Consider the following 18,419-nt stretch of genomic DNA (forward strand, 5'->3'; position numbering starts at 1 on the left):
ATCCTCGGTTGTAACGTGAAACGAGACAGCGGGTTCTCACTGACTTTGAAGTCACGGCGACCGTCGTCAACGGTGAACAGTTTGAGCGAGCAGGAGGCAGAAAGCAGGTCAAACCTCCCACAGTCCTCTCTGCTGCATCTTGGCCTCGTTTGCAATTCCAATTGAGTGTTGTTGATGATGATACCGCTAATCACTTAGAATTAGAAAATCGCCGCAGAGGCAGCGAGAGAACGAGAGAGAGGGAGAGAGAGAGAGAGAGAGAGAGAGAGAGAGAGAGAGAGAGAGAGAGAGAGAGAGAGACGTCACTCAGAGATCTTCTCCCAGATAAACACACGAACAGGAAAAAAAAAAAAAAAAGCAGGGTTTCTGTCAGTAAGCCACATCGATCATCACTGCAGTCACCGTGTTTATATTCTGCCTTTCAGTTCAAATGAATCTTTGATCATTCCTTATGCAATGATCCTCCACTTCCAGCAATCGATCTGATGTGCAACTGGTTGATAACCTGTTTCACATATGTGACACAGCTTGTCTTGAGAAGAATAAGCAGTCCACAAAATCACATGAATTTATTTCTATTATATATTATTGAGGGGAAAAGAGACGGGATGACTTTCACAACACAATTTTAATTTCACGAAAAAAATGTTTCAATGGACTCAGACTAAAGACTAAAGGGTTAACATTCCTCTTTTTGCCCCTACTCAAAAGGCATCTGTCCAATTTCTGTTGCCGATGCAAAGTGCTCAAACGCGAGATCGTGAATCTGTTCTTCTCTGTTTGCTAAGTGGGACGTGGCCCTTGGTATTAATGATGATAACACGTGTGCTTCGGTGGCTTGAGCGATATAGTAGAAAGAGTGGCGACCAGCCTGTAGTACAACGGTTCGATTGAGCGCAGTAGCTTGCAGCAATGTTTTTTTAAAAAGCCTCCATTCATCGTCTGGCAGCCGTACAGCAGGGCGGTTGACTCACCGTCACGACGCCAAGCAACGGTTTTCAGGTCCGACGAGGGGCTGAACAAGGGTTGTGTTTTTTTTATTTTGTTGTTAAACTCTCCAACGTCTGGTGATTCTGAAAGTTCTGATATATTTTTTTTTACCCCTTATCCACACGTCAACAATCTTATAGGTCTGGTTATGAAAACTCCAAACTTTTTCACACTCATTCATTGTCTAATCTGCTGTATATCTTTACTACTGCTGCTACCATCATTACTGCTTACACACCAATTTCTCCGACTGTCTCAAGCAGGTTACAAACCGTCTGCACTGACACATTTCTGCCGCAGAATTGTGGTTGGGGACCGAATTGGGGCTAAACATCAATTGAGTGTGGAGCCCATTAGCTCGACAGTTTATGTACTTGTGATGGAGAGTCTTTGAGAAACGAGAAGAGCATTCATGGGCAGAGAGGGCTCTTTTTTTTTCTTCTTTTCTTATGAATCGATTATAGATTTTTTTTCAATCATTAACTCCCCATGTGGCAGCTGAAGCAGCCAGACCATATATATTCAGTACACACTGAACGACCTTGCTCTGTCTTTATTGCCGTGTTCAGACATGCACCGATAATCCAGAAATTTTCCGGGGGGGCCATTTTTTTGAGAACGCAGACGTCCCAAGATTTTGCTCTGGACATTTTCGGAAAATTTGGAAAATGTGGAAATACAGTAGGAAAATCAGGAAAACTTCAGGAAAATCAGGAAACTTCCCAGCCAGCGAGTGGGCGTGTTGATGACCATGAAAAAAGATAAACACTGCTCTCCGCAGCGGCGTTATCGGCATCTTCTGCCTCCTGCTGCTCTACACAGACGCCGCAGAAAGTTCTGGAAATGTTCCTGATGCTGAAATATCCGGACCCAATTTTCTAGACATTTTCTCGAGATCCCGTCTGAAAACATCTCGTGTACATGCCACGCACATTTACATAACATTTATATATGCGGCCGTACCAAACGACTGCAGTTCCCTAAGGGGGTCAGCGGTCCAAATGACTGGCCAGTTCAAAACCAGGCATCTATGACCACAACGCCATTCAATGTAATTGGTCCATCTGCTCCGCAGGACCCCAAAGCCACGAGCGCAAACACGCAAACACGCACACAATGAATCCACAGGCAGCGTTCGCCGAGACAGAGGACGGCATGTTTCCCTGCAGAAGAAGAAAAATAAGGGGATATCTACATAAAGGCATTTCCTGTTGCTTTCATTAACGTAAGAGCCTACTTGTGCCTGTCAGAACCAGAGAGGAGGCGGTAAGAGCGCGCCAGTAAACCCCACGGAGGTAAACTGGATCCCTTTGCAAACAGATTCCAGCTCACATGAAGTGCTGTGTGGTAAACAGATGGATTTGGCTGCAAAAGGAGTTTCATATTCAGACTCACGCAAGCTGAGACAGTTTCACAGCATGAGAATTATGGAAGCAACCCCCCCCCCCTCCATCTGGTGACAGGAGGGTGTGAGGGTGTGCGTGTGCTTGCACGCGCGCTAATTGCAAGAACCTTTTTTTTATCAGAGTTAATTAGGGAAAGAGAGCAAAAAGGAAAAAGCTCCTGGAGTCTGTGCTCTTCTGTTGTTTGCTCACATATTCCCTCCCTCTCCTCCCTGCATGTGACGCCGTCTGCCCACCCACTCCTAAAGGGGGAGAGCGAGAGCGAGAGAGAGAGAGAGAGAGAGAGGAGGGACACCGAGCTGCACTGAGCGCCTCCGTCTTCAGTTCACTGGAGCTCTCCTGCCAGACAGGACTCGGCCGTCCACCTTCACACACTCTCGAACACGTTCCCTCTCGCTGCACGACAACTGACAACACCTTTTTCAGATTTTTCTCGGCAGGACCACAGGCTCTCGCTGCCAGATCCGAGAGCGAGTGAAGAAACAGGCTCCATTCGCGCCACACACACACATGCAGAGACCCCAGCTCTGAGGAGGCTGGTTCGAGGCTGGAGACCGGTGACTCGAGAATGGAATGGAATCTCGGAAGGATGGAGAGTGAACTGAGGCACATCAACCCGGACCTGCTGCAGCCCAGCAAGAGCTTCAAGAAACCCTCCTCCGGCACCATCACCATCAATGTAGGGGGGTTCCTATACACCGCCCACCGGACCACCCTTTCCAAGCACCAGGGGTCCTTTCTGGAAGAGTTGGCCAATGGCAAGAAGGCGGTTCAGCACACCGACTCCATGGGCAACCCGTTCATCGATAGAGACGGTCCGGTTTTTCGCCATGTGCTCAACTACCTGCGAACTGGAGAGCTCCAGCTACCTGACGACTTCCGGGAGGCGGGGCTCCTGCGACGGGAGGCCAACTTTTACCACCTGAGCGAGCTGGTGGAGGCCGTGGTCGACTGGGAGAGTCAGAGGGCGGCCCAGCGGGAACCCGCCTTCTTGGAGGTGACGGACAGCCACGAGAGGTCGCAGGGCCTCAAGGTGTACTGCAGTGACCCCACCTTCATCGACAAGGTCCAAGCGCGGCTGGTGCAGATCTCCAAGAGCCGCCTGGACGGCTTTCCAGAAGAATTCGTGGTGTCGTCCAACGTGATCCAGTTCCGGTACTTCATCAAGTCGGAGCCCGGCTCGCGCCTCGTCCTGAAGGAGGACAGCACATTCCTGTGCACGCTTGACTGTCTGAAACTGGAGACGGTGATGCTGGCACTGAGATCGGGCTTCAAGCTGGTCACCAGCCTCGACAGCAGCAAAGGATCGGTGGTGGCGGCTGAGGCCCTGCACTTCGTCAAGTAGGACGGGGGCAAACGGAGCGAGGAGGTGGAGAAGGGGAGGCAGAGAAAAAAATCAAAGGGTAGTGCCTGATTCCATATCCGCCCTGCTAACGTAAGGTTTTGGCTAGAAGTTCGTGCAACATATAATGTGTCCTGGGGGGGTGGGGTGGGTGGGGGGGGGGGAGTGAAGGAGAACAGGAGGACTGGACTGTCTCACAGGACATTGTTGACTTACTTACACAGGATTTGACATATTGGCATCAACCTTTGCACTGCTTTGTAAGCCATAATTGATAGAATCTAGAGTAACTCAGATCAGCCTAGCATTCATGATATGGAAATTGGATGTGGCGAAATATCACAGGCATAAGTACCACGCTGTAATTTAGCCTTCCACGGAGAAGACGAAGGGATCAAACATCAACAGCTTTATCGGTGGACTTGTCTCTGCACAATAACTGCTTCTGCTGCTTTGTCATCAGCCGCAAGGGCCTTCACAACCCAGCCGTGATGTGCACTGTAGTGCCATTCAGCTCTTACAACAGTCTGTGCGCGCCTGTGTGTGTAAGTGTGTGTGTAAGTGTGTGTGAGTGTGTTGCTATACACTGTGTGAGCTGTGTTTACTTGGTTTAATAACTTGTGTTTAGTTTATTAGCCTAAAGGAGCCCGAAGGGCTGTGGCTGTTCTGGATGGACGAAAGGAAAACCTCACATCCAAAATCCCACTGAGGCAACATGAACCGTTTCTCTCTCACAACACGTCGCCGAGATGAGTTCCAGTGCAAAGAGACCTGTGATTATTGTAAGGGCTTTGAATCTAGCATGATGCATGTGCACTAAAATGAACGGTGTGTTTGTCAGTGCTGTGAGCCTCTCGACAATGTCTACTACTTTTCAATGTGAATATATTTTACAAATAAATGTGATACTGAAACCATTCGGTTCAAAGTGCTTTGAACTGTATCCGTCTGTGTACAGTCTAATGTATTGTAATACGGTGGCATTAAACTGTCTTTAATGCCATACATTGTATTATTTAAAAGGTAAACAGATAAATATCCAACCCTGGCCAACGTGAACTCAGCCTACACAGTGTGGAACTGTTAACCACCGAGTCGAGTTTCCACAACCTCCTGCTCCAGTAATGTGGGAGAACATTTCCCTTTCATAAATATCTGATTTTACACTTTGCTTCATGAGTTGAATGCGACTAAGTAGGTGAGTAAAAGGTGTAATGTAACGCTCCTGCGTTTTTTTGCTGCCCGACACCTACTTTTGACAAATGTTGACTCAAGTGGCTTTGCCCCTGGAGACTGGGTTATATTTTCAGATGCGCTAGAATGACTGGCTAAACGAACGGCCCAGTTCGGAGCCCGACCAGACGGTGACATTTTCATTCTCATCAGGACCAGTCCTGTGACTTCTGTTGTTCCCAATCCTGTCACACAATATCACAAAAACACTTGAATTAAAACATGCTCCAAACCCTCCCAGATCCAGAAAAACATTTGATGTCTTTAAAGTAGGCCAGTCTGAGATAAACTTTGCCTTTTCTTATTCAAGAAAGACCTAGTTTTATTCCCTCTCTCTCTGCACTACACTCAATATTTCCAATTTCATCATCCTCCCTCTTAATTGGAGTTGAATTAGTGGGAAAAGGGAACTCAGTTGTCTGCTTTGATTTCATCAAGTTAAAAGGATAGTCTAGACTGTATGTGACTAAATGATTTGAAAAAATTGCATTTAGTGTTGATAACAATATGAGTAATAAAATTAAGTGATAAATTAATAAATGAAATAATAATGAAATCTAAAATTAAAATACCACACTATATTGAATATATAAGTACGCGATATCCTAATTACAAGGGTACTCAAGTATTTCATCAATGAACTTCCACAAAGAAAAAAGAGGGATCAAAACTGACAGAGGCAATGATATCCTAATTTTCTTTGACTCTCATGAGTAAAGATAGATAGATAGATATATACATAGACGCCACATTGGCTGATGGATTGTACAGAGGAGCTTGTCTGGATTAAAAAGCATTGACATAAGATAGAAGACACTGTGTCATTGTCGGTATACAACGAAAATGTGTTGGTGACTCACACAGGCCAGATGAAGTTACAACTCCAGTGAAATAAATACCGTGAAATATGAAAATTTCAATGTAAAAATATAAATATAATTAACATTTACATGTCTTAATCAATCCAGGTGATAAAGCCATAACCAGCAGCGATCAGGCCAACAGCAAACACTTGACTATAAAAAATGTAAATATATGTCTTTTGGTGCTTTCATCCAGACAGACCACAGGCCAATCCAATGTGGCAGAATAGGAGTTTTTGCATTAGAAAAGCAAAACTCTACATGACAGGTAAACTTAAACTTCATGTGTAAAATCAATTAATTATTAAATAAATAAATAAATAAGCAACAATTAAATCAATATCAAATTAAATCCATTAATATGTGGAGGAGGAGAAAAGTATATCAGAGCTAATTTAAGTGGAGGTCTTTTAAGATCACTGGAGCAAAGGAAACTAAATCATGAATTTGACCTACACCTGTCATTAATCGGTAGATGGATTATATTAGGACCCAAAGAATGCCACACTAGGGTGCAATGGCTGCGATTAAGGATGAAAAAGCTGCTTTGGCAGTAGATGGCTCTGCCTATGCCAAAGCAAATGCTAACCAGGCCTCGGCTGGTTTACGTCCAAACAATGAGAAGCAAGGATGCGTCAACATCCATTTATGGAAACTGGTGGGAGGGGGGAGGTTTAAATGTATTAATTCCAAACACATCTTTTCTCCATCAGAGTTTATTCCTGCCATGGTGAAAAAGACTCAATTTCATTTGCCCCTCGCTGCCTCTTGGATTTGCACAGTTCACTTTTCAGATGAGCGACAGACCGCCACCTCCGAATGAACGGCAGCGCTCGCCTCACCCCTCCGTGGCGACTGAAACCATCTGCTCCAGCAGGCAAAGTCATCAAACCGCCACCACCCACCCCCAATCATGACTCACAGGCTCACATCAACCTGTGACATCAGGCGAACTTCATCCACAGCCCACTCCTCACATACAAACAAAAACACACACATGTAACACGGCGCGCGACAAACTAAAAGTGAGGCTAGAAACCGGCGCTGTTCAGACGTGACGCTTGACTGGCAACAACGTCAGGCCTTAGGCCTTTTTAATTGCAGATCAGCCCCATGCATTTTTTTCATGAGGGCGACTGGTTTACTTATAAAGTCCAAGTGAGCCAAAGTGAGAGCAGGTGAAGTACAGAGGAGCGAGCTGGTGACAGCCTCATCTCTGGTAACTGTTCTGATCTCTTCTCACCTGTTGCCAGGCAAACTCAACTCCTACATCACTCACTCACAAGCTGCCCCCCCCCCCCCCCCCCATCCCCCATCCCCCTTCTCGCCGTGATGCCTCAGTGTGGTGTGGCGCCGCTCGGCCAGAAAATGACTAACATACCTCGAAAATTTCTTTTTAATCTTTCAACTCCCCAAAGAGAGGCGTGATGAAGAGGAGGAGGAGGAGGGGAGGTGAGGTCCCTTTCACTTCCACTCACAGCCCAGACAAAAGAGGGAGCAGCAAGCATTATTCAGACACTTTTTGAAAAAGGGCGAGAGATGAAAAACAGACGCTCACGCAGAGAGGCAGGGGGCCAGGACGAAAAAGTGAGTAGAGAGAATTGTTTTCATGTAATAAAAAAAATGTCTTTTTCATTGAAGCTGACAATAGTTAATAGTCAATTTGTCTCATTTCTGGCTTTCCTGCTTTATAATGACTTCAAGGATTAATTATTGATCATTGAAACAAATGAAGACAACACAGGCAGTAAAGAGCGGACTAAACGAACACGGATTCAGAAAATGAGATTCCCAGCAGAGCAGAGACAGAAAAAGACAGAAGAAGAAATGACCTGGCCCGACCTCCACCCTGCGCGGTAATCAAGACACTTTGACCCAACATGGATGTGAATTCATTAAGGCTGTGTGATATGATGATATGCATCATGTGACGACAGATAAACATCTATTGGGGCAATTTGATGGTTTGTACCACTTGGATGACACCATATGGTACAGAATCTCAAAGAAAAGGAAGCAGAAGACGGCTGCTGTTTCAACTCATCTGCAAAGACATGGCCTCAATTTATGGGGTTGAGAAAATATATAAGCTACAGAGTCTGATTGGAAACGGACCTCGACCCTCCTTTTTCAAGCAATCTCGTGTAGTTGTTTGGTCCGTCCGACCATTTGTTGCCATTTTTAACACCAGTTAAAACGACCTGCGTGAAATGGGCAAATGTTTTTTCCGGACCAAACATTTGCCACATGACAGGTAAGAGAGATTTAGAAAGTACTGGGCACTCGCTAACGATCAGCCTCAACATTGAAACCGGAAGCTGGTTGTGAAATGTCGTGGCTGATCCTTGTACAGTGACATTTGTGAGAAAGTGCTGCACATTCCCTCCTCAACCATGTCGCCCACCCGTCTGTTAGACCTGAACTACGGTTTACCGGAGGCTGTCACGTAGCATTGAGCATACAGCTTTCCTATTTTTCTTCACTGGTCCGATTGGGAGTCTTCTGGAGCTGAATCAAAATCTGATCAGGCCTGATTTTGGACAAAGCAACACTGAAACCCCGGACAGAAGAACGTCAGACTGATTGTGGGTGAGCAGCTCCAAGGCCGAGTGAGGCAAAATGTTGTTACTGTTGAGAAAAAGCCTCCCACACAGCATAAAAAACTATTTTCCCTTTCTCACTAAAATAATACACACACATAGTGGACCGTGTGCCCTGTGAACCAGCGCCAAATCAGATGTGGACGTGTCCGACAGGCTATTATCATTTTAATAAAGAGCCAATATCTGCCTTAGTTTCCTGCCAGCTCACGCGCTGGTCCAACGATAATGTGATACTTTTTTATTCATGTGTAAAGTGCGCATGAAAGGCAATAGCCGACCCTATTCTACCTCTAAAAACCCAATGGGGCAGGTTCGCTGATATTCTGGATGTTAAAAAACAGAAATGGGCCGTTAGAGTAGTTTGGATTCCTCGTTTGAAAGGCAGCTCGGGCTTTTTAGAAAATCTCTCCTCTGTAGCCGTCTGTGTAGTAGCCTTGAGTCGATTGAAATACACTATAACAAGAGGGCTTAATTGTAAGGATAATTGCGGACGGCGGCGAGGGTCATAATGGAAACATAACAAATGAAAACAATCCGTTGGCAACTAAATTTGAAACATGACTTAAAAAGGTCACTTCCCCATGTGCTATATAACCTCCATTTTTCAGCGACCTGCTGAGATTGTGTCAACCGGCGACGGTAGCGTCACGTTTGGCCCCCTGTCTCCGTTCTGGGTGTCACGTGTGTCTCTCGTGTGCGAGCACAGCGAGCAACAACACCAACCGTTATTTCAAGAGGCAAAACAGAGGAATGAGAAAAAGCAGGTGGCATTTCCCCAGCCAGAGAATTGCTGGCTCGCTCTCCCCTACTTTCACCTTGGGCAGTGATAAACAAGCATTTGTGAGAAGAATAGCACAGTGATTCACGCCCGAACTCCACCGCGACTGCGGGGGAAACATTATTTTTGAGAGAAACTGTTTGGTTCACCCGAGAGAACAGGCAAACCAGCCATCCTCCTGCCCTCTTGGAATGGGAAGGAACCTGCAACAAATCTCTACATTTCAGTAATTCCATGCAACAAGTGGTGAAAGCAAAGGGGTTGTGAGAAAAGAGCACAGAGCTCAAATTGATTTCCATGAATAAATAACTGCAGCAAAACAAACAGCCGGGGTGGCTAGAGATTCATTTCAAACAATATCTATGGTACATATCATTTTGAGAGTGGTATTTTTTTTTTTCCCCAGTGTGATTTCTGCTGGTGCTGTGAGAGAGTGGTGCGAACGGAGGGGAGCTGACTGCTCTGACAGCGAGTATTCCCGAGGGGCTTGAGCTCCGGCAAACAGAAGGAACTCCGAAGCCTCCCGTTGGATTAACATGGGCAGAACACGTGTAGGCCTAACGCTGTCCAAACAAAACACCAAGACTGCTCCTTGGCATCAGCCGCGAAAAAACGGCCCAGCCACACGGCCATTAGTGCAAGACTTCCAGGGCAGCGAGACGGAACGGCCGAAAGCAGATGAACGCCAACGGCTCACAACGCACCCCCCTGCTGAATCCTTGTGAATGAAAGTCGGATGCAGTGCCCGAGAGCACGTGTTGTTCACGTCGTCTGGCTGCAAAGTCGTGCTTTTCCAAGAGGCATCAGTCAAGAGACGTTCCTCTTTAAACCCTCCACAATTGATGAGCCACACTTCTGAAACCAGCCAATTAAAAAACACCTACAGCCGTCGGCCCAGGATCCAACAGTTCCACCGGTTTCATGCACGAGACTACAACGCCACACGCCTCTCAAACACTAACAACAGAAGGACAACAGCGGCTCTTCCCTTTCACAGAAACTACACAACCATTAATGGATTTCTGCTGCGTTTTTCATCCAGCCTGCTTCCGGACCCCGGGGATCACGGCCCATCACTGCTTTACTGCACAATTACGATTCAGCCCAGCCAATCAGACTCTGGACTCCCCTGAATAACGTAACAATACATACATACATATACTGTATACGTTAGGGCCATCAATTTTCATTATTTCAAATTAATTTCCGAGAAAAAGGTTTTTTTTCTGCCAGTTGAAATGGTGGACAGGTGTACATACGACAACATCCACAAGCCTTGGCCACTGTTGCTACGCAGCAGGAGCAAATCAGAGCTTCAGCAAATACAACCCACTTTGTCACTGCACCAAGGATTTCATGCCAAAACTGACCCAGAATCTAGAAGTGACTTTATTTCATCATCTTTAAAGGCCCCTGGAAACCCTTTTTCTTTTTTCTTTTCAATAAGTTTCTTATTATGAGCAGTTAAGGCATAAATACATAAATACAATCTGCCAAAGTAAGAGCTGGTTTAAAAATGGGCGGCGCTCAGCTCAGTGGATTGTTCACCAAAGTGTTGTGTTTTTGATCGTTAAATAACGCCCGAGGATGTATTTCTCAAAACTTTAACTGTGACTGTTACTTATTCAGTCGTGAATATTTAATATTATATAGAGAAATACATGCAAGTTTTAAGGGGCTATACTAACTTTAACTTGTCATTAGAGGCATATTGAAGATGATTTTTAAGGTAACGGATTAAATGTCTCTCCCCAAAATCCATTTTAGGAGTCACAGACAACTTCTTTACATACACAGGAGCTGTAACTGTGATTTCCAATCAAAGAATCAGACAGTTTTTTCCAATTGTATAGGACAAGAAGAGAGGACTCACTTAGACGAGTCAATTAAAAAACAGACAAGTGTAAACAAATAACCGCCCACTAATTATGTTCATATTAAGGCGTGAAGCCACACGTCATACTTAATAGAATTAAGTATGACGTGTGTGGCAGCAAAACCGACTAACTTAAAACAGGCAGAGCTGCAGCAGCTTTGATGGGTGACAATTTATTTCTTTACATATTTCTTATTGGTCTAAAAATTCTTGTCAGGGTCATTGCATCTAGTCCAGGCATCCAAAAATGTCAAAAAGAAAAGTCCATAGGCAGAAACACTATCATACATTTATGATTACACTGATGCTCACGTAGTTACGATGAAGAGTAAACATTAAAATGTCATCGTCAGTCCTTTCAGAAAATTTGGATCTCGTAAGAGTTTCTCCATCCACTGTGAGCGTAATGGACCAGAATGCAATGCAGCTAAAACAAATTTATTAGCAGAAATGTGAATATTCACACCCTACAGCTCAATAGGTAGTAGGCATATTTAAAATGAACGTGTACGATAAAATACATCTCCATGCACAGAAGTTTACAAATTGACATGCAGACAGACGTCCTGTTCTTCTCTGTTCCAAAGGCCCTGGAGGATCTCAAGGTTTTTCTCACAGATTTACAGCGGCAGCTGAAGGAAAGTCGTACTGTAACAGCGCCGTACATTACATCTGGCTTTCTGTTCTCCTCTGCACGCTTCTGCAGCAACTAAGCCTGTTGCCTAGCAACCTCTTAATCAATACCTGGGTCCTTGCCGGAACAAAGCAGAACAACGAGAGGGGAAATAATGGAGGAACATTTAGCTAGCAGCCCGACAGTACAAAAGCCATGTCAGACGGCATTCGCGCACGTATCAATCACTTCCTCGTTACCATTAGAAACCTCTCGCTACTCCGAGTCGGAGGAGTGGATTATACACACTGTGATTTGTGTGGATTGTATTGGCAGGCTGAATCACATATTTCCCAAAGAACAGACAGACGGAGCTGACAGCCCATTTTCAGGCTTTGTGCTCTGTGAACTGTTATTTTTTTTGGGGGGGGGGGGTTAATAGATGATTTTGTGATACTTTCGAAACACAAAATCAAAACGTACTTGTCGTTATGAATATTGTAACAAAGAATCCATGAGACATTTTACCCAATAATCAAATTTAGAGTTATCCCGTCATGAAGTGAAAGTGTTGGACAAGGACACGTTCCTGTTGTTGGACGAGGCATCAGTAGGATTTTTATAAGTGTGCCCAATGATGAAACCAAAAATTGCAAAAGTTGTAATGTCCACTGAAATGTGTCCGTGTAAATGTCGTCAACTGGTACATTTAAGTCACACTTATTTTCCTATTGTGCAAAAAATATAAAATGTGCTTAGAAGTTTTGAATTTTGCACCTACGTTATGATGTAGCGGTACTGTAAAGGACGTAGAAGCAGTAATGATGTTAGTAGTACTCAGTGAGAGACAAGTGATGTAGTACTGTAGTGGTACTGAATCAACGCCACTATATTCTGTCATCATGATTTAACAGTTATCTTTGTGAACCGGACGGTTAACACTCCCTGTATGTGAAAAATGTTTGAAGAGCCAATTGTGTCTGACCTCAGACATTACATGTCTACAGTAATATTCTACGTTTAACATTAAAAAGCAGAAGTTTTACAAGGAGCATACGAGAAGGAAATGTACTAAAACTGGCGAGATTTCACGCCACATTTCTCACACGTAAATCTAATATTGCGAAATGTGGACCTGCTCTGTCCGAGGTGTCAAGAATCAGCAAAATCTGAGTAGGTGTGAGAGAGAGCAAGTGCAGATCAAACCGCTGCCAGTGCGTATGTGAAGATGCGTGCGCGCGTGTGTGAGAGACTGTGGGGGAAGCGAGTGGGAGACCGGTGTCATACAGTACACCTTCCTGTGGGCGAGTGGGGGTGGAGCTGAGCATCAGTCAGGTAAATAGACCCTACACGCCACCACATCTCTGAGGACATTATTCCACTTCTCATTTTTCTAGCACCTTTCTAGACACCTTTAAGATAAAGAACCAAGAGGTTGTTTTTCTTTTCTTCGCCTCCGGAATGCCACGTTTCCACATTCACAATCACAAAAAAATCATATTATTTTGAAGATCCTCTCTGACCTTGAAATACAAAACTTTTGGTCGTTTTGTTACAGTCTACAATTCGTTTTCAATAATTCAACAGAAACTTTTTGCAGGAAATGTTCAGTCCGGAGCACTTTGAAAGTGTTGCGGCTTGTAGGTGATTACAACAGATAATAGAAGAAAGAGAAAAACATTGAAAAGGGAAAAATCCATTATCGCATGTAGGAGGTATTAATGCACACGCCAGTGTGGGTGCAACTAAAGTGCACGAGGGCGGTGATAGAATAGACCTTGTGGCTGTCGGATGTACCCTGATGAAGAGAAAAGCTTTATTTCAATCTTCGTTGGTGTTCAGAGGCACGGTTCACCGACTAAAGACGGAGATGCAGCTGATGAGAGATCATCATCATCGAATGTCAGTTTCAGCGCAGGTTACATCTCTCGCATGTTCCTTCACCCGTCAACACTGTGCCTCTTTCCCCTTTGCCCTTCAAAGTAGCTACAAATCGATATTTTGTGACAATGTGAATTAAGTCACATGTAGTGCTGAGCCTACAGAGAATCAGCACCTGGCCCTGCAGCTCCACTTGGCTTTAACTGAGCTCCATCACGACTCACCGCTCATCGTTTCACCGTCCTGCCCGGAACCGTTTTGTGTTCCTTCACGCTCTCCTGGCAGCGTTTAAATACGCAGAGAAGGAGCTTTGAAGAACTTAGCCGTGAGAGACAGGTTGTTTTTTTTTATTGACGACAAATAATACGTGTAAGATTTGGAAGTGGCAGCTCTCCATTTGGATTTTACAGTGCAAGTTTATGGTATAGTAAAGGAAATATAATTTCAGATGCCGTTCCAAACTAAAGAATCTGGGTTTTTTTCCCAAATTCCGCTCTTCCTACTCATCTGAAGAGCTGTGAGTGAATATACAACACTACCATCCCCTCTTCCTACTCAGAGATACAAGCCTGCTTTAAACGTTTAAGGGGTATTTAAAATGACAGATATTTTTGTTCGCCGCGTAAAACAAAAGACTGTAGGGGAACTGAGAAATGATTCATGAAATGATTCTGTGGGCTGAAAAATAAAAGGAAAAAAAAATCCAGAAAGTGTGTGTTTTAGTATTTTTTCCTTTTTACCATTTGTTCCCGTTTTCACTTACACAATATCATTAGAAGTGTCACTTCAGATTAAGCCATCAGTGCGAGTGGATTTTGTTTGTGGTAAGTAAACACCACTGTCCGAAACACCGCAGTGCTCCGATGTGATTTCCCTTCAACCGAGTGCTCTGCTGCCAACGGAATGATCTAATTGAGGTTCGCCTGTATCTGGTTTTACCATCTGCTCTGCAGCTTAATAAGACAATTATTTAAATGTTTCCTGTTTCTCTTGGCTGTTTTCTCATAATTCAAATCAATGCGCTTTGCTGATTCATGACCATTTGCTCCTTTGCTCCGGGTACAAACGTACAGCTGAAAAAGCTTAAACGGTGACGTCCGTCCATTTCCTCTTTCCCTTCTCGCTGAAGCAGTGCAAGTACAGGATGACGTTCACGTGCCGGGGGGGAACTTTCATCAGAGAGAGCAAAAAAACATTTTACACAATGATCACGATCTGAACCACCAAAGCCAGAAATGACTCGGAGATGAATTCAAATTCAAGACTACACTCGGGGAAAGACGAGTAACTCCCATAAGCAGTCTATGGTTTAGCTTCCGGCAGATTATCCGCACAACGCTGATCTTTTTTGTTGTTGTTGTTTTAACGGGATTCAAGAGGCTTGTTTGAAAGCTTTTATTGCACTTGACGTGAGGAGCTGTCAACCTGTCTCTGCTCTGCCGCGCTTCTTGTGTGCGAGGGAGGGTTAGTAGGTACAGCGGTGGGGCAGACCACAACTGCTGCGATTGGTCCACTTGGTAGCATGTCGCGCTCAAGTCCGGCAGTGGCTGAACAAGCACCACAAAACTCCTCATCCGGCCAAATTCAGCTTGAACGTACGCACACGGCGTCTCTGGCGCTGCAGTAATTCCAGTGAAAAATCAACCGTGGTTCAACATTTATTTGCACGAGTGTTTGGCGATGTCACTGCAGAGCGACACGGACACACCAGTGCACGAGTGCAAATGCTCACAACGGCGTGGGCGACTTGCTGAAAGCGTGAACCAGGCTTTAGGTTAGGAACACGGTGAAACAGAAAGCAGAGGACTGTCGAGAAGAACAGAACACGGTAGAGACTCACTAAATCTAAATTGAAACAAGTGAACATATTTGAGGTAAATTTAATGTTGCTTTCTAATTCATTCATTTTGATTAAATCCTGTTTCTCTTGTTGCAGTGACAAATAAATCCTTTTCACGCCAAACTACAGACGACTCCGGTTAGGTTTACGCTTTCCCACCGTGAAAAGAAGAATATGGCCAAACAGAATTTGTACATTGAACTAATTTGGCTGGAAATGGGATTTGCTCAAGACGTGCGAGTTTGTTTTGGTGCCATCAACACCCAATTACAAACACCCTGAGAAGTGCTTTTTTTTTTTATTAAATTCATTGTTACCAAGCACCGGTACCCGCGGAGAGGTGCAGGATCAGTCCTGGATTTTGATTATTTGATCTGGCTCCTGCTGAGGTACAAGAATATTTTTTAGCTTTTATTTATCCCATCCCACTTCACTTTCCCGTTATAATTTATATAAGATTTTCTTATTTTATGTGATTGCACCCCCCCCCTCAAAAACCTTATTAAATCATGATAATTATTATTGTTTACCTCTGTTAGTCCATTAAAAAAAGTGATTAAATTAGATCTAATCCATTAAAAGTAGCACCCTAATCTATACCAATCCTCAGGTCACATGCTGTTAAGACAGTGAACTATACAGTTGCAGTTAATTTTTGAGCCCTTGCATCTGATACAAATCCCTCTGGCTCAGAATGCAGTGTGACACAACAGGCCTGGCAGCAAAAAACCCTCCATGAATCAGAAGCCGCTCCGAGGATTCTCATGAATTTTAAAGTGCAATTAATGTAGAATCCTTAAAAAAACCCAGCTTTTCTGCCAAAGCAAGTAAAACCTAAGAAACTACAGGAACTATAATGAGACTGAGACACAATATGTCTCTATTCTGATTAAATTCCCTGTGAGTTTTTGGTTCTGGATTACTAATCAACAGAGCGGCCTCAGGGTTTGTATCTTCATCCAGGTGAATCAATCAATGTATCTAAAGCTACAGTAAAGGCATTATTGGGAAATGTTTGCTGGCTTTAATTTGATTCACATCAACTCAATGTGGAACAGAAATAAATATATATATTTAGTTTATTTTCTTCTTGGCATCATCCTGAATCAATGAATCTCAATCAATGCATATGTACTTTTTTTTTTAAATTGCAATTTAAGAATGTTTTTTCCAATCTGCCACTCTTTCAGATTCATTGATCTGCAGGTGCGGTATCCTGCAGTGAGAGTTACAGATCTGTGTGTGGGGGGGGGGGCTGCGGACTGACCTGTGCTGCTCTGGCTGAAAACAGCCATGGTCTGTCCACCCACTGTGTGCATGGTGAAGGGATGCTCCCTCGGGACCTGCAGTGCTCCGTCCTTCTCCCCCACAGCACTGTGCAGGGCACTCAGCTCCGCGCTCAGGCTGAAACACACCTGAGGAACACTGCCGGGTCAAAACACTGCCGACTACAATCCTACTCTCGGAATTCATCCGATGAGGTCGCATAAGATACGGGGAAACTTCCCGGATCCCCGAGAGAGAGAGAGAGAGCGTGAGAGAGAGAGCTGAGTCAGTGCAGCAGCCAACAGTGAGACAACAGAGAAGAAATAGGAAAACCAGCACGAAAGGCAGATTAAACGGGTGAAGAGAAACCGTGAGCAGCAAGCAGCTGAGGCACTGTTGTGCTCGTTGATTCACCGAATAAGTGGAAAGGGCTTAAAAGCTCATGGGCCCCGAGGCAAAAGTTTGTGAAGGTCTATAATGTCCACGCTGTGAGCAGCTGGCACGTGAAGCTGTCTCACCTCTGTTTTGCCTTGTTTCCTGTCAGGTGTATGAGGAGACAGAACGGGAAAAAAGTGGGCCTCACTGATATTATTTTGGGCTGCAACTAACGTTTATTATTTTTTATTATTGATAATCCTGCCAACTGTTTCTAATCGATCGCTTTTCCTTCAAATGAGATACGCTAAACCTTTATTGGTCCAACAACAGGGAGAGTATTGTCAGAGAGTAGTGAAAAAATGACCTTTAGTTGATGACAATAGTTAATATTTCCCACAGCCCAAGGCAACATCTTCAAAGGGGCTTATTCGCAACAGTTCAAAACTCAAAGTATATTCAGCTCTCATATTTGAGACGCTGAAACTGGCAAATGTTCCAAAATAGTTGCCCAGGTTGTTGTTTTTTTTTGTGAATTGATTGATCAACCAAAAAGAGACAAGCGAAACAATCATTGCAGCTCTCATACTAATAATCACAAGGACAGGTGAGGATAGTCAAAAGTATTAAAGTCTTCTGGGTGAACTTTTCAGTTGGGTACATACTTTCCAATGGTAATCTTTCCAACTTCCCCCTTCTCCGTGGCCTTGTCCCACTGCTGAGATAAATACTTTGGAACCTGGTGAAGGAGAAGTGATGCATTATTAAATTACATGCACAACAAAAAGGGTCAAACATGAGTTTATATTCGTGATGAATAACTTTTATTGCATTTGTCTCTTTTGCGATGGAGGACGGAACTGATGAGCAAGTGCTCAGTTTAGTCAAGTCGACTCAATTAGTCGATTCACATTAGTAAGACGACGAACAATTAGACTTGATTTGAGGTGGACGAGCAGGGTTCTCATCTGATAACGAACCTTGACGAGCCACACGCCTTTGCTCTGTTTGACTCCGCTCAGGTTCACCTCCGTTCTGTCGGACATCGTGTCAACGTTTCTCAGCGCTCGCCGGCCTGTGGTCGACAATCACAACCACACTGTCTGCAGCGGGACACTTTCACAATAAAACACCCTGTCCCACCTTTCAAAGTAAAACTCCGAACGGCGACAGGTGTGTGAGCAGTGGGTCAATTACAGCCTGATGAGGTACTTCTCGTCTTTATTCATCATTCAGTTATATATATATATATATATATATATATATATATATATATATATATATATATATATATATATATATATACATATATACATTTAGTTTTTAAATGAATTCTTTTTTTTCTCTAGTTTTTAT

General features: G+C 44.1%; 2 protein-coding genes across 2 annotated transcripts in view; one reads left to right on the forward strand and one right to left on the reverse strand.

Moving 5' to 3' along the window:
• The window catches only part of LOC118283008 (general transcription factor IIF subunit 2-like), a 30,249-nt gene extending 12,106 nt beyond the window's left edge, over window positions 1-18,143 (reverse strand). Inside the window, exons 1-4 of the mRNA XM_035604624.2 lie at window positions 18,044-18,143; window positions 17,729-17,802; window positions 17,207-17,225; window positions 16,690-16,837 (exon numbers count right to left, since the gene is read on the reverse strand). Of these exons, the coding sequence (XP_035460517.1) occupies window positions 16,690-16,837; window positions 17,207-17,225; window positions 17,729-17,802; window positions 18,044-18,109 (307 nt within the window). The 5' untranslated portion in view covers window positions 18,110-18,143. The remainder of the gene's footprint in view (window positions 1-16,689; window positions 16,838-17,206; window positions 17,226-17,728; window positions 17,803-18,043) is intronic.
• Window positions 2,666-4,652, forward strand: kctd4 (potassium channel tetramerization domain containing 4). Its single transcript, XM_035604623.2, has one exon. It carries the CDS (start codon window positions 2,962-2,964, stop codon window positions 3,736-3,738), a length of 777 nt encoding a protein of 258 aa, XP_035460516.1. The 5' UTR covers window positions 2,666-2,961; the 3' UTR covers window positions 3,739-4,652.
• Window positions 18,144-18,419: the final 276 nt, after the last annotated feature.

The sequence above is a fragment of the Scophthalmus maximus genome, chromosome 14 (assembly GCF_022379125.1).
Source record: "Scophthalmus maximus strain ysfricsl-2021 chromosome 14, ASM2237912v1, whole genome shotgun sequence".
Classification (NCBI taxonomy): domain Eukaryota; kingdom Metazoa; phylum Chordata; class Actinopteri; order Pleuronectiformes; family Scophthalmidae; genus Scophthalmus; species Scophthalmus maximus.